The following is a 15,248-nucleotide window of genomic DNA, read 5'->3' on the forward strand; positions in this document are numbered from 1 at the left end:
GGAGAGGAGTGAGGGGAATAGTAAAAAATGCAATTAATTTGGTTTTTCTGTGCCATTTCGGCCATTACGTAAAAAGTGCAATTCCGGTGGGGTTGAAAAGATAATTTGAATTTTTCTCAGTCGTTTTTCTGCTTTTTTTTGTGAAATGGCTGAAGCTGAAATCGGAAAAGCTGGCTAAATGGACCAAAAGTTCGGTAAAAAAAAAAAATCCGGTAAATTCAAATATTTTGTGATAGTGACAATTTTCAAATTAAGGGGAGTTAGTCAGTGGCCTAACCTAAAATTTTCAGAATTTTTCTGGTTATCGTTCTTGAATTGTCGCTCAAAATCACTTTTGTAACTTGACGAAAATGTCAATTATCAAAATGGCGGTAGTTACAAAAAAACGGACACTAGATTTGTGTTCTCCATGCTAAAATTAGTTAAAATGGCCACCTTGACACGTCTAAATCCAATATGGCGGCGGTCAGTATAGTAGGCCAAGAAAAACCTTCATTTGGACAAAATTACCGCGCATTTTTCTTGACTAACTTGATTATTTGAAACATTCCGTACAGACACACCAGATGATCGTAGGTAGCTAACGAATAGGACTATCACGTGACGTTAACAGGACCAGTCTAAGTTGTACTGTTTGTCCGCTAGAGGGCGTCAAACTTCAGACATTTTGCTTTGAGTTAACAGTGTGAAATTTTTATTATGTATAATAAAAATAAACTAATGAATTTGTTTACAAACGTACGTTTATTTTGCTGGTAAAAAATTAATATAAACCTCTAATTTAATATATTATAATAATTAGAAGAGTATTTTATTAAAATACAAAATATACAGAATTAACCTAGTCTAGAGCAAGATCTCTTCTATACATTATCACAGTAAGGCAAGTGAAATTACCAAAACAGAAAAAAAATATACATTTTTATTATTCTCATACATTTTTATTATTATCATCGTGTGATCGAGATTATTGTTATGACTCAAATATATTTTTAAGCTTTTCCATAAGCCATTCAAAATTTGGCTTAAACACAGCCTAATTGCCTATATTTTGCACTGAAAGTACAGGTTGATTGGTTACATTTGCTCTTATCCTTATCTCTTGAACTTTTTCAAAAAAGAGTGGTCAAAAAACAATTTTAAGGGCTACAAATTGATATATTGAACCTCCCTGTAACCGTCAAAATAACAGAGTTATGGACTGTCAAGGTTAAAACTGTCAAATTCAAACTATACAGCAAACAATTCAGTTTTGACAGTAAATAACTCAGTTATTCGACATTTTAGGAAAAAAACACTATACAGGATGGTTAAAGGGAATTTCAGGGTTTACAAATTGGTATATTAAACCACCCTGTAATTGTCATATTCAAAGTCAAATATTTGTATTGATTATCAATTGTTTTTGCTCTAACAGTCTTACTTTGACCACCCTCATTGAAAGCAGAAATTCCCAATTTGAGCGAAATTTCGGTGCACTTTTCCAGAAAATCGTTTATAATTCGCTTATTTGACACCCTGTATAAAAGCACCGTATAACAAATGGAAGCTAATGAATGGGGCTATCACGTGACGTTGAATGGCTAAGTTGCCTCGTTTAGCCGCTAGAGGGCGTCAAAGTTGACTCTCACTGAATGTAACCACCCTGTACAATCTCAGTGACAAGCTTTTACACTATTTTTATCACACGGTCACTCCATTCAGTCAGTCAACGTGACTAACTTATTGATAAGTCTTCAAATTATTTCACTCAAGTACAAACAAACACATAATCACATTTTGCTCGAAGGACCAGCCTGAGGCTTGTCAGGCAAAGGCCTCATCGTCATCGAACCGTTCGATCTGAGGCTCTCCTTTTTGGCCTCGTCTTTTTGTCGCAGTTCCGAGTACAAGTGAACATCCTTGTCCAGCGGTTCTGAATAATCCGAAGTCAAAATCGTCTTGGTGCTCGCCGTTTTCGCGTTTTGAGGGAGATCGTTGCTGAACTTCTCCTCCATCAACTTCAAGATACCTCTCGGACTGGCGGAGGGTTGAATTGCAACCGGGGACTGTTCTTCGTAGGGAGGCGGAGGGATTTGCAAATTTAGGTTGCCCAGTTCCTCATACAAATGGGCTTCCTCTTCCCTGTAACATAGATTATCGCTTAGTTTGAGAGAGAAATGAGCTGGATAACTCGCTTGACTTTGACGCCCCCTATAGGCAAAAACTTAGCACCCAACCAACCAACTTTTATACATCAATAGAAAGCCTGTTTCATTGGCTATCCATTGACGTATATATGTCCTGAACAAGTGTAGGAAATAAGCAAGTTATTCAAAGTTTAAGCAAAGAGTGTCAAAATGGTTGACCTGGCTAACTTGCTTGACTCGGACGTTGATAATGCATTTCTAAGCTTGCAACACTGTAAAGGGTAATTGGCATCTGTCAAAATCAGTCACGTGACTTTTAAATTTTAGTTCAAACGTTGAAAATTTGGTAAATTAAATTTTGACAGTTGCTAAAGTTAAAGTTGTAAGAAACATGTCACGTGACCGTGATAATGCAATTATGAGCTTGCAACACTGTAAAGGGTGGTTGACGCCTGTCAAAACAGTCACGTGACTTTTAAAATGTAGATTAAACGTTAAAAAATTGGTAAATTAAATTTTGACAGTTGCTAAAGTTGAAATTGTAAGAAACATGTCACATGACCGTGATAATGCAATTATGAGCTTGCAACACTGTAAAAGGTAGTTGACACCTGTCAAAACAGTCACGTGACTTTTAAAAATTTGGTAAATTAAATTTAGATATTTAATTTACCAATTTTTAGTTTATATTAGAGATAGTTGCAAAAGTTCAAATTGTAAGACGCAAAATCAATTTTTGAACTGCCAGAAACACAGTTTGAAAGGACAGTCTGGGACAAAATCGCCTGCAAAGTCTACTTGGGGTGAGAAAATAAATGTTTTGAATACATTTTTGGAATCTTCATTAAATTTCCTATCTAATGACATAAAAAAATAGTACAAAATCAGGTAAAGTCAGGCAAAAAAGTGGTCTCAGTTTGAATTGTCAGAAACAAAATTTAAGAGGACAGTCAGGGAAAAAATCGCCTGTAATGCCCACTTGGGGTGAGAAAATGACTGTTTTAGGCACATTTTTAGAATCCTCATTAAATTTCCTATATAACGACATAAAAAACACTAAAAAATTTGGTACAGTCAGATAGAAAAGTGGTATCAAAGTTTGAACTGCCAAAAACACAGTTTGTAAGAACCGTCAGGGACAAAATCGCCTGTAAAACCCACTTGAAGTGAGAAAATTACTGTTTTAAGCACATTTTTAGAATCCTCATTAAATTTCCTATATAACAACATAAAAAAACACTACAAAATTTGGTACAGTCAGGGAGAAAAGTTGTATCAAAGTTTGAACTGCCAAAAACACAGTTTGTAAGAACAGTCAGGGACAAAATCGACTGTAAAACCCACTTGGATTTAGAAAATAACTGTTTTAAGCACATTTTTAGAATCCTCATTAAATTTCCTATTTGACAGCCTGAAAAACACTACAAAACTTGGTACAGTCAGGGAGAAAAGTGGTATCAAAGTTTGAACTGCCAAAAACACAGTTTGTAAGAACAGTCAGGGACAAAATCGCCTGTAAAACCCACTTGGATTTAGAAAATAACTGTTTTAAGCACATTTTTAGAATCCTCATTAAATTTCCTATTTGACAGCCTGAAAAACACTACAAAACTTGGTACAGTCAGGGAGAAAAGTGGTATCAAAGTTTGAACTGCCAAAAACACAGTTTGTAAGAACCGTCAGGGACAAAATGGCCTGTAAAACCCACTTGGATGTAGAAAATGACTGTTTTAAGCACATTTATCCTCAATACATATTTTTGAGCTGGCAACACTGTAAGGGTTTATTATTTCAGCGATATTATCTTACCTATTATTGTTCTCGTAGCTTTCATCTACTATAAACATTTCGTACAGTCTTTCAATCATTTCGCTGGCATCTTGATGAGTGTTGGGGTCGTCCAATCTTCTGGACAGTTCGTGTAAAAATTCCATAGTCAACTCTTCCGGAATCTCCAGCTTTTCATTCTCAGTTTCCACGGTAACAATCGTGTTCTCCTCTTCGTTGCTTTGATTGTTGTTGTAATAATTATTGCGGAAGTAACCTGCAACAGAGCAGCTTGTAACAGTTTTTCTTTTACTTGATTGAGGACAGAAACCTTTTCTCTTCAACCAACGGCTACCGCGAATCATCAAAGCCACGAAAGTACCAAGCAACACTAAAATGAACAGACTGATTACCACCACGATGACGATCAACCAAGTGCGTTTCTCCGGGTGATCCTCGTCGGCAAAGATCCTTCCCGTGGTGTTGATAGTTTTGGTTTCTCCATTGTACGGTTCGCAGACCGTATTGTTGAAGCACGTTATTTCGGTAAAGTTGCGCATGTTGATGATGCCTACCGGCAGGGAGAAACACTGAGACAACGACTCGTCCACGGTGCAAAAGCTGGTGTCTGTGATGTAGTCTGGAGTTGAATTCGTAACTTTGAACACCCATTCACTCAAGTCACAACTAAAAAAAAATACCAGTTAAAGATGTTGCCGGTTGTCTCTTATTTTATTTAATTTTAAAGTAAAAATTGCCAATCCACTTTTCAAAGTCAAATATAAACTAATTTCTTACAATTATTGTTTACTTCTTTTGAGCCAAAAAGTGTTTTAAATTCGTCTCTTAATCATTGGAAGATATCAATCCTTATTAACTCTAAACTGATGTTTTAAAACAAATATTTGATGTGGTTTGAGATATGGCAACCAACCAATAAAACTCCTGATATTCAAGGATCAAATTGTCTCTTTAACTTTGGTAGGAAGAGTCATTTTCCCAACTGCCTCTTCTCGTTCAACAGCTATTTTTTGTTATAACTTTACTAACCCGCAGGACAAGTTGAAAAAGTTGTCGTCGAAAATCAGTTTGGCGTTATCCACTTTTTGTACGAAACTCAAACTTCCTTCCATGGCGTTGTAGATTGCGTTGCCTTTGAAGGAAAACAGCTCCACCTCGCTTCCCGAAGAAGGTAAAATGAAATCCAAGTGCAAATTCCTGATAATGTTCTGGTCCATAACGATCCGATTCCAGTTTTGGATGATCACTGCTCCGGGACTAAAGTTGAAGATCTCGTTGCCCGTCATTTCCACTTTGGCTACCGTGCTTACGATTGCTTTAGTGTTGATATCCGTGATCCTATTAATTTAGTCGTTAAGCAAAAGTTCGGTAGTGATTATGCAGGGTGTTTCATAATATATGCGCAGGAATTAAAGTTTGAATTGCCAGAAACACAGTTTGAAAGGACAGTCAGGGACAAAATCGCCTGTAAAACCTACTTGGAGTGAGAAAATGGTTGTTTTAAACACATTTTTGGAATCCTCATTAAATTATCTATCCAATGACATAAAAAACACTACAAAATTTGGTACAGTCAGGCAGAAAAGCGCTGTCAAAGTTTGAACTGCCAGAAACACAGTTTGTAAGAACAGTCAGGGACAAAATCGCCTGTAAAACCTACTTGGAGTGAGAAAATGCTTGTTTTAAACACATTTTTGGAATCCTCATTAAATTATCTATCCAATGACATAAAAAACCCTACAAAATTTGGTACAGTCAGGCAGAAAAGCGCTGTCAAAGTTTAAACTACTAGAAACCAAGTTTGAAAGAACAGTCAAGGATAAAATGGCTAGTAAAACCCACTAGAAGTGAGAAAATGCTTGTTTTAAACACATTTTTGGAATCCTCATTAAATTTTCTATCCAATGACATAAAAAACACTACAAAATTTGGTACAGTCAGGGAGAAAAGCGGTATCAAAGTTTGAACTGCCAGAAACACAGTTTGAAAGAACAGTCAACAATAAAATGGCTAGTAAAACCCACTAGAAGTGAGAAAATGGTTGTTTTAAACACATTTTTGGAATCCTCATTAAATTTTCTATCCAATGACATAAAAAACACTACAAAATTTGGTACAGTCAGGGAGAAAAGCGGTGTCAAAGGTTGAACTGCCAGAAACACAGTTTGAAAGGACAGTCAGGGACAAAATCGCCTGTAAAACCTACTTGGAGTGAGAAAATGGTTGTTTTAAACACATTTTTGGAAAGCTCATTAAATTTTCTATCCAATGACATAAAAAACACTACAAAATTTGGTACAGTCAGGGAGAAAAGCGGTGTCAAAGTTTGAACTGCCAGAAACACAGTTTGTAAGAACAGTCAGGGACAAAATCGCCTGTAAAACCTACTTGGAGTGAGAAAATGCTTGTTTTAAACACATTTTTGGAATCCTCATTAAATTATCTATCCAATGACATAAAAAACCCTACAAAATTTGGTACAGTCAGGGAGAAAAGCGGTGTCAAAGGTTGAACTGCCAGAAACACAGTTTGAAAGGACAGTCAGGGACAAAATCGCCTGTAAAACCTACTTGGAGTGAGAAAATGGTTGTTTTAAACACATTTTTGGAATCCTCATTAAATTATCTATCCAATGACATAAAAAACACTACAAAATTTGGTACAGTCAGGCAGAAAAGCGCTGTCAAAGTTTGAACTGCCAGAAACACAGTTTGTAAGAACAGTCAGGGACAAAATCGCCTGTAAAACCTACTTGGAGTGAGAAAATGGTTGTTTTAAACACATTTTTGGAATCCTCATTAAATTATCTATCCAATGACATAAAAAACCCTACAAAATTTGGTACAGTCAGGCAGAAAAGCGCTGTCAAAGTTTGAACTGCCAGAAACACAGTTTGTAAGAACAGTCAGGGACAAAATCGCCTGTAAAACCTACTTGGAGTGAGAAAATGCTTGTTTTAAACACATTTTTGGAATCCTCATTAAATTATCTATCCAATGACATAAAAAACCCTACAAAATTTGGTACAGTCAGGCAGAAAAGCGCTGTCAAAGTTTAAACTACTAGAAACCAAGTTTGAAAGAACAGTCAAGGATAAAATGGCTAGTAAAACCCACTAGAAGTGAGAAAATGCTTGTTTTAAACACATTTTTGGAATCCTCATTAAATTTTCTATCCAATGACATAAAAAACACTACAAAATTTGGTACAGTCAGGGAGAAAAGCGGTATCAAAGTTTGAACTGCCAGAAACACAGTTTGAAAGAACAGTCAACAATAAAATGGCTAGTAAAACCCACTAGAAGTGAGAAAATGGTTGTTTTAAACACATTTTTGGAATCCTCATTAAATTTTCTATCCAATGACATAAAAAACACTACAAAATTTGGTACAGTCAGGGAGAAAAGCGGTGTCAAAGGTTGAACTGCCAGAAACACAGTTTGAAAGGACAGTCAGGGACAAAATCGCCTGTAAAACCTACTTGGAGTGAGAAAATGGTTGTTTTAAACACATTTTTGGAAAGCTCATTAAATTTTCTATCCAATGACATAAAAAACACTACAAAATTTGGTACAGTCAGGGAGAAAAGCGGTGTCAAAGTTTGAACTGCCAGAAACACAGTTTGTAAGAACAGTCAGGGACAAAATCGCCTGTAAAACCTACTTGGAGTGAGAAAATGCTTGTTTTAAACACATTTTTGGAATCCTCATTAAATTATCTATCCAATGACATAAAAAACCCTACAAAATTTGGTACAGTCAGGCAGAAAAGCGGTGTCAAAGTTTGAACTGCCAGAAACCCAGTTTGAAAGAACAGTCAAGGATAAAGTCTCAAGGACCGGACAAATGCCAAATGTGTGTTTTGAAGCCCTTTATCCAACTCTGCTAAGCATCAGAAAACTGGTTACCAAATATACAGGATGTAGCACAAAAAGTAACCTGCATAATTCCTCTTATTGTAGCATGAGAAGCTGAACGCTTGCAGCGCCATAACTCGGTTATTTTTAGAATTATTGAGTCGGGAAAAAAGCCAAAATGTTTGCCTTGAAGCCCTCTATCAGAATATGTTAAGCAATAGAAAATCGGTTAACAAATATACAGGGTGTGCCACAAAATATAAACGGCTTTGTATCTTTTTTTGTGGCATGAGGTGCTAAACGCTTGAAGCGCTCTAACTCGGTTATTTTTAGTACTACATTGACCGGAAACAAACCAAAATGTTTGTCTTAAAGTCTTCTATCAGAATATGTTAGGCAACAGAAAATCGGGTGCTAAACAGACAGGGTGCACCAAAAAAAGTAACATGCAAATTGTTTGTCAATTTCAACACCCGGCATCTAAAATGCATCATTTTAGAGGACAAGTTAATAGAAGCTTCTTTCTTCATATTTTTGTACGAATATCCTGAAACCCCGCGCATATACCATCAAACACTCTGTATAATAAAGGTACGGTTAATTACTTAGAGTAGTTGATGGTTAAGTTGGCCATTCCCGCCATGATAGCCTTAGACTCTAACTGGTCGATGGAACACTTGATAATTCTAAAATCAACCACAAGAGTGCGGTCCGTAAAAGCGCCACGACCTATTCGTCCTATTGTTGTGTTCACCATTAAAACCTAAAAAAGAGTAATTCTGCAGATTCAGATACCAAATAGGTTACATTTACTCTTATCCTTATCTCATCAACTATTGACTTTATCGAGAAATGTCAAATTATGAAACTTATAGTCTACGACCTGAAGGTTTTGCAGGAATTACTTTTTAATAAAAATATAGCTTTTTTGATCCACCCGGTATATTAAATAGAAAATCCTTCAAAACCTTCAGGTCGTGGACAAGAGATAAGTATAAGAGCAAATGTAACCAATTATTATGTACTGCAGATACTTACCGAAGACATTTCAGCAGATTTAAACGCCTCAAACCCAATTCCTTCGATGTAACTGTCCCTGAATGCGATCTGTGCTAAGGACGTGCGAAAAACCTCGCTAGGAATCAGCCCAAGGCGCACGTTTACAAAAAACACCTTGGAAAAATACAAAAACTTTAAATTTGCCTTGAAAACTTTCACTTAAATTTCACTCACCACCGAAACAGGTCCGTGTCTTCCTATACTGCCCAAGTTTCTGATTTCAAAAGCGCCTTTATCCAACACCATCGACTGGACATTCTGGAAAGTCGCATTGCTGAGGTTACTGAATGGAGATTCCTTCAATTTCACGTTTCTGGCTTCGTACACTTCAATGGACAGGGATCCCTGCGAAAACATTTTACATCAAACCACCCAATCATAGCTGTATCTAGAGTCTAGAATCCGGATTAAAAAACACTGAAAACGTGACAAAAAAGCGTTTTCATCATTTTCCTTCGTAGAAAAGATCTTTTGGGAGCTTTTAGATTAGTTGAAGATCATTTGGAAGCCTTTAGAGTGTTCTAAAAGCATCTCTTCTAAGCATTTTGGAGTTTCTGTATTTCTAAACTACCTGAAGAGTGTTTGGAAGGCTTTTGGACAGTTTAAATAGCATATTGAAGATTCTTCTATATATAACTTAAAACATACTTGCATATCTTCAAAAGCGTGAGTTTCAATCAGCAAATCGTCACAGTTGACAATCTGGACTAACAGACTTAAGGCGTGGACGTTGTAGAATGATTTGCTGGCCAAAACGACGTTCTTCACTCCATCTAGTCGCAGCAATGCCAAAGCTTGTAGATTATTGAATGTTTTGGGGGAAAAAGTAATCGTTCTGCCTCCGGTAATGAAAATTTCCGTTGATTCCTTGGGGATGTGGTCTGGTTGTAGCACGAGTTCCTGCAACAACAGCTCAGTTAAGTGCGAAAGAAGGGAAACCGTGTAACTGACAGAGAGCCAATGATAATTGCATGCGCGAGACAAAGATAGACAATCTATACTAAAAAGTCTAGTAGGTCAAAACTTCGGGGCAATGTTGCCAGAAGCTTATCTGTATAGTTACATAATTTTGTACGATGACGTAACCACAAAATGACAGTTTTGACACTTTTCTTTCTGAATTTTGATTTTTGTGCAACTCAATTAAATTTTGTAATAATTTTGAACAGTTTTAGCTTAAAGTCTTGACAATTGCATTTTGACGTTGAAATTACACAGTTTCCATCCATAGAATGACAGTTCTGACAACTCAAACAGACATTTGTCTCTTATAATTTTAACCTTTGCAACTATCTAAATTAAATTTACCAAATTTGTTAAGTTTAACCTACATTTTAAAAGTCACGTGATTGTTTTGACAGGTTTCAACTTTGGCAACTGTCAAATCTTAATTTGGTGTCAATTACCCTTTACAATCATTCATGCTCAGAATTGGATTATCAATGTACGATAACGTGTATTTTACAATTTCAACTTTTAGAGCTTTTCAGATTTTCAAATTTTTTTTCAGATCACGTGACAGTTTTGACAGGTGTCAATAAATGGCCTTTACAGAGTTGCAAGCTCAGAAATTGTCTTATCTAGGTCACGTGAAATGTTTCTTACAACTTTAACTTTGGCAACTAATCTCTAGATTTAATTTACCAAATTTTCAACGTTTGAACAGAAATTTCACGTGACTGATTTTGACAGGTGTCATTTACCCTTTACAGTGTTGCAAGTCCGGAATTGCATTACCAACGTCCGATAACGTGTATTTTACAATCAAAGTCAAGCGAGTTAGCCAGCTCAACCATTTTGACGCTCTTTGCTTTAACTTTGAATAACTTGATTATTTCCTATACTTGTTCAGGACTTTTATACGTCAATGGATAGCCAATGAAACAGGCTTTCTATTGATGTATAAAAGTTGGTTGGTTGATGCTAAGGTTTTGCCTATAGGGGGCGTCAAAGTCAAACGAGTTATCCAGCTCAACTCTTTTGACACTCTTTGCTGATTTCCTACTCTTGTCTAGGACTTTTATACGTCAATGGATAGCCAGATTTTGACATTTTCTGAAGTTACTTTTGTTTCGTCTATTCTTAAATTTGAAACAATTTTGGCTTTGAATTTTGACAGTTTTGACAACTGAAATGATTGACAAATTTCTGACACTTCTTAAGTCTGTTCGCAGAGGCAATTCCTGGCTGGTTTCCAACTCAGAAATAGTAAATGTCAAGTTTTGTTGACATGCTCACGTGACTATGACGTTTTCTGACTTGTGGCCAATGGATGTATCTATTTCTCTGATTACTAGTTGGAGATTCCCTCTCCAAATGTGTCGGATTGTAAGCAAATATTTCCTTTAAATAAACAGAATGTACTTTACGTCAGTTGAAGATTAACAACCTGACTGATGATGATTTCACTAAGCCCAGGCCCAAACAAAACAGTCGTGTGTGAATATGGGTTAAAGCCCTAACCATTTGAATGCAAATAAGACCCCGAGGACCTTAAGGAACAGGTTTATTTAACAGGTTCAATGCGGTTTACTCAACAAGTAGTTTAAAATCAGGTCTGGTTAATTAGGTTTTGTATAATTTATTGACGTGTAATTCGTTGGGCGCGGTCGTATTTTGGTCAAGAAATTGTAACGAGGTCAGAAAAGTACAGTTTGTCGACTTAGTGTAATTATTTTGTAGTTTGTATCAAGCTTACTAAGCATGTCATTTTGCTAATAACTGTCACTATTGAGACAGCGAAATTGAAAAGCAACGAAAAACGAGAAATGAAGTTGACAGCAAACGTGCCAACAGACAAGTGTCAGGGACAAAATCGCCTGTAAAACCCACTTGGATTTAGAAAATGACTATTTTAAGCTCATTTTTAGAATCCCCATTAAATTTCCTATATAATGACATAAAAAACACTACAAAATTTGGTACAGTCAGGGAGAAAAGTGGTATCAAAGTTTGAACTGCCAAAAACACAGCTTGTAAGAACAGTCAGGCACAAAATCGCCTGTAAAACCCACTTGGAGTGAGAAAATGACTGTTTTAAGCACATTTTTAGAATCCTCATTAAATTTCCTATATAATGACATAAAAAACACTACAAAATTTGGTACAGTCAGGGAGAAAAGTGGTATCAAAGTTTGAACTCCCAAAAACACAGTTTGTAAGAACAGTCAGGGACAAAATCGCCTGTAAAACCCACTTGGAGTGAGAAAATGATTATTTTAAGCGCATTTTTAGAATCCTTATTAATTGTCCTATTTTGTAGCTTGAAAAAACCAGTAAAAACTTTAGTACAGTGAGGGAGAAAAGCGGTGTTAAATTTGAAATAACACTGCAAAATAAAACATGTGGATTTGGCTATTCGCAGTATATAAAATATTTCAGAACCCACATAATGGCAATAATATCAAAAACAGCAAATTATATTTTAAAAACAGAACAGTGGAAGAACCAAAAAAACGGTAGATATACCGTTCCAACGGTAGACCTGGCAACATTGCTTATCTGAGGAATACTATGAGAAAAGAAAAGTAGAATGGATTGGCATTGGCTAATATGCATAAATTTTGTGATATCCAAAAATCAATACACTATGGTCATCATCATCAGCCATTTCTCGTCCACTGCTGGACATCAGTCTTCCTCCAGGTGACTTCTTCTTCTGTTTTCTGTCTTGCTCGGTGCTAATCCAGTTTTCTGCCACACATTTAACGTTGTCCTCCTCTGCTATTCTGAGTCTCCATTCCAGGATTCTTCTTGGCCATCGGTTGTCTTTAGTGCGAGGAACGTGTCCAGCCCAATTTCACTTGGATTTTGTGTTATGTTCTGCATTCTGTCTCTTTTAGTTTTTTCCAGCATTTCTATTGCACTTTTCGTTATTTGAATTTACGTATTACAAGCAGTTTACTTTAAGGGTTTTTCTCAGTTTTTCAAAAGCTGCCTATTCCAGCCCTATGCGTCGAGTGACTTGGTTTGTTTGGTTGAAATGTGGTACTTCTTCAATAATTTAGTTCCTGATCAACAATTATCGATTTTGTATACTAAACTTTAACAAATTGTGGCAACAGTGTGTAACTCAAGCCGCACACACACCGATTTAAAGAATCAAAAGGTTAAAACTCTAAATTTAGTTCTGGCGAATTTTCTGGATGTTTTTGGGACGTGCGGAATTTCTGGTCGGGATTTATTTTCCGCTCTGTAGAAAATTTATGTTTTCAACGTTCACAATTTGCCTTATCAACGTCCCATTATCGTAATTGGGTACGATAACGCGGTCATTCATTTTATTGTTATTGTTTAAACGTTATTTACAAAGTATTATCATTCAGGCTGCGTAATATCCTTCGTGGTTGTGTTGCAACAAAGGAGACCGACACCGATCGCCTAAAATATTGTTCCACACATGCCACGAATTGAAATTAACCCTTTGTTGTAAGATCAGCTAAGTTTTCTTTAATAATTAAATAACTGGTCAAGTTAACCATACAACATGTTACATGAAATGTAATCCACTGATCAAACATAGCCATCTTGTGGCTCACTCTGTGTATTCTTGATGTTTTTATATAAGCTGTATATTTTTCGTATGGTTGACTAGTAAAATTACAAAAATAATAAGTTTTTTATATCCAATTATTATTTTTTTACTTAATATTTTTTATTACGTACATTTATTTTTCTAAAAACGACTGAAATTTGAACTTTTGACTATTACTATCTGTACAGGAGTACAGGCTTCTCCGAGATCCAAATTTCGAAGTAAACCACCATAAACAACCATTAGCTTTACAGGATTGTAAAAAACCACTTTACTGAATCCTATAAATTGCCAAGTTCAATTTAAGGTCTCTTAAGTAAACACAGTCCCTTCTACTTGCTACCAATGTTTATTTGCCAAGATTTGAAAATCTGAATAGGCATAAACTGGTTTTACAGGGACTTTACAATTTTAAAATTGAATTTGTTTACAAGAGTAATCTTAACAATTATTGGTGAGGAAAGCAAACTGGTCGTAACAACGGGTTCATTCAAGCTGGTTGTGGTTGTAAAGATACAGTTAGGATGGCCGTTTCGACTTCAATGTAGAAAACGGAAGTATCAAAGTTGATAATTTCCATACAGGTGCGTGAGCTGTTTATTCTAAAAATGTGCTTAAAACAGTCATTTTCTAGATCCAAGTGGGTTTTACAGGCGATTTTGTGCCTGACTGTTCTTACAAACTGTGTTTTTGGCAGTTCAAACTTTGATACCACTTTTCTCCCTGACTGTACCAAATTTTGTAGTGTTTCTTATGTCATTATATAGGAAATTTAATGAGGATTCTAAAAATGTGCTTAAAACAGTCATTTTCTAGATCCAAGTGGGTTTTACAGGCGATTTTGTGCCTGACTGTTCTTACAAACTGTGTTTTTGGCAGTTCAAACTTTGATACTTTTCTCCCTGACTGTACCAAATTTTGTAGGATTTTTTTATGTCATTATATAGGAAATTTAATGAGGATTCTAAAAATGTGCTTAAAACAGTCATTTTCTAGATCCAAGTGGGTTTTACAGGCGATTTTGTGCCTGACTGTTCTTACAAACTGTGTTTTTGGCAGTTCAAACTTTGATACCACTTTTCTCCCTGACTGTACCAAATTTTGTAACATTTTTTGCGTCATTATATAGGAAATTTAATGAGGATTCTAAAAATGTGCTTAAAACAGTCATTTTTTAAATCCAAGTGGGTTTTACAGTCGATTTTGTCCCTGACTGTTCTTACAAACTGTGTTTTTGGCAGTTCAAACTTTGATACAACTTTTCTCCCTGACTGTACCAAATTTTGTAGGATTTTTTTATGTCATTATATAGGAAATTTAATGAGGATTCTAAAAATGTGCTTAAAACAGTCATTTTCTAGATCCAAGTGGGTTTTACAGTCGATTTTGTCCCTGACTGTTCTTACAAACTGTGTTTTTGGCAGTTCAAACTTTGATACAACTTTTCTCCCTGACTGTACCAAATTTTGTAGGATTTTTTTATGTCATTATATAGGAAATTTAATGAGGATTCTAAAAATGTGCTTAAAACAGTCATTTTCTAAATCCAAGTGGGATTTACAGGCGATTTTGTCCCTGACTGTTCTTACAAACTGTGTTTTTGGCAGTTCAAACTTTGATACCACTTTTCTCCCTGACTGTACCAAATTTTGTAGTGTTTCTTATGTCATTATATAGGAAATTTAATAAGGATTCTAAAAATGTGCTTAAAACAGTCATTTTCTAGATCCAAGTGGGTTTTACAGTCGATTTTGTCCCTGACTGTTCTTACAAACTGTGTTTTTGGCAGTTCAAACTTTGATACCACTTTTCTCCCTGACTGTACCAAATTTTGTAGGATTTTTTTATGTCATTATATAGGAAATTTAATGAGGATTCTAAAA

General features: G+C 35.7%; 2 protein-coding genes across 4 annotated transcripts in view; one reads left to right on the plus strand and one right to left on the minus strand.

The window, feature by feature from the left end:
• hiw (MYC binding protein highwire) overlaps positions 1 to 15,248 on the plus strand; it is a 96,911-nt gene that overhangs the window by 38,018 nt on the left and 43,645 nt on the right. The window lies entirely within an intron of this gene.
• Positions 726 to 15,248, minus strand: part of LOC145731398 (uncharacterized) — a 29,979-nt gene continuing 15,456 nt past the window's right edge. The window contains exons 2-9 of one of the 2 annotated variants that reach the window (XM_081983167.1): positions 9,480 to 9,731; positions 9,006 to 9,176; positions 8,811 to 8,945; positions 8,378 to 8,535; positions 4,947 to 5,255; positions 4,228 to 4,583; positions 3,939 to 4,173; positions 726 to 2,124 (exon numbers count right to left, since the gene is read on the minus strand). In XM_081983167.1, coding sequence (XP_081839293.1) covers positions 1,773 to 2,124; positions 3,939 to 4,173; positions 4,228 to 4,583; positions 4,947 to 5,255; positions 8,378 to 8,535; positions 8,811 to 8,945; positions 9,006 to 9,176; positions 9,480 to 9,731 — 1,968 coding nt within the window. In that variant the 3' untranslated portion in view covers positions 726 to 1,772. Of the gene's footprint in view, positions 2,125 to 3,938; positions 4,584 to 4,946; positions 5,256 to 8,377; positions 8,536 to 8,810; positions 8,946 to 9,005; positions 9,177 to 9,479; positions 9,732 to 15,248 lie in introns of both variants that reach the window. The other variant, XM_081983166.1, reaches the window with a different exon arrangement.

Source organism: Ips typographus, linkage group LG7, assembly GCF_016097725.1.
Source record: "Ips typographus isolate SLU linkage group LG7, UJ_Ityp_2.0, whole genome shotgun sequence".
NCBI classification, from domain to species: Eukaryota; Metazoa; Arthropoda; class Insecta; order Coleoptera; family Curculionidae; genus Ips; species Ips typographus.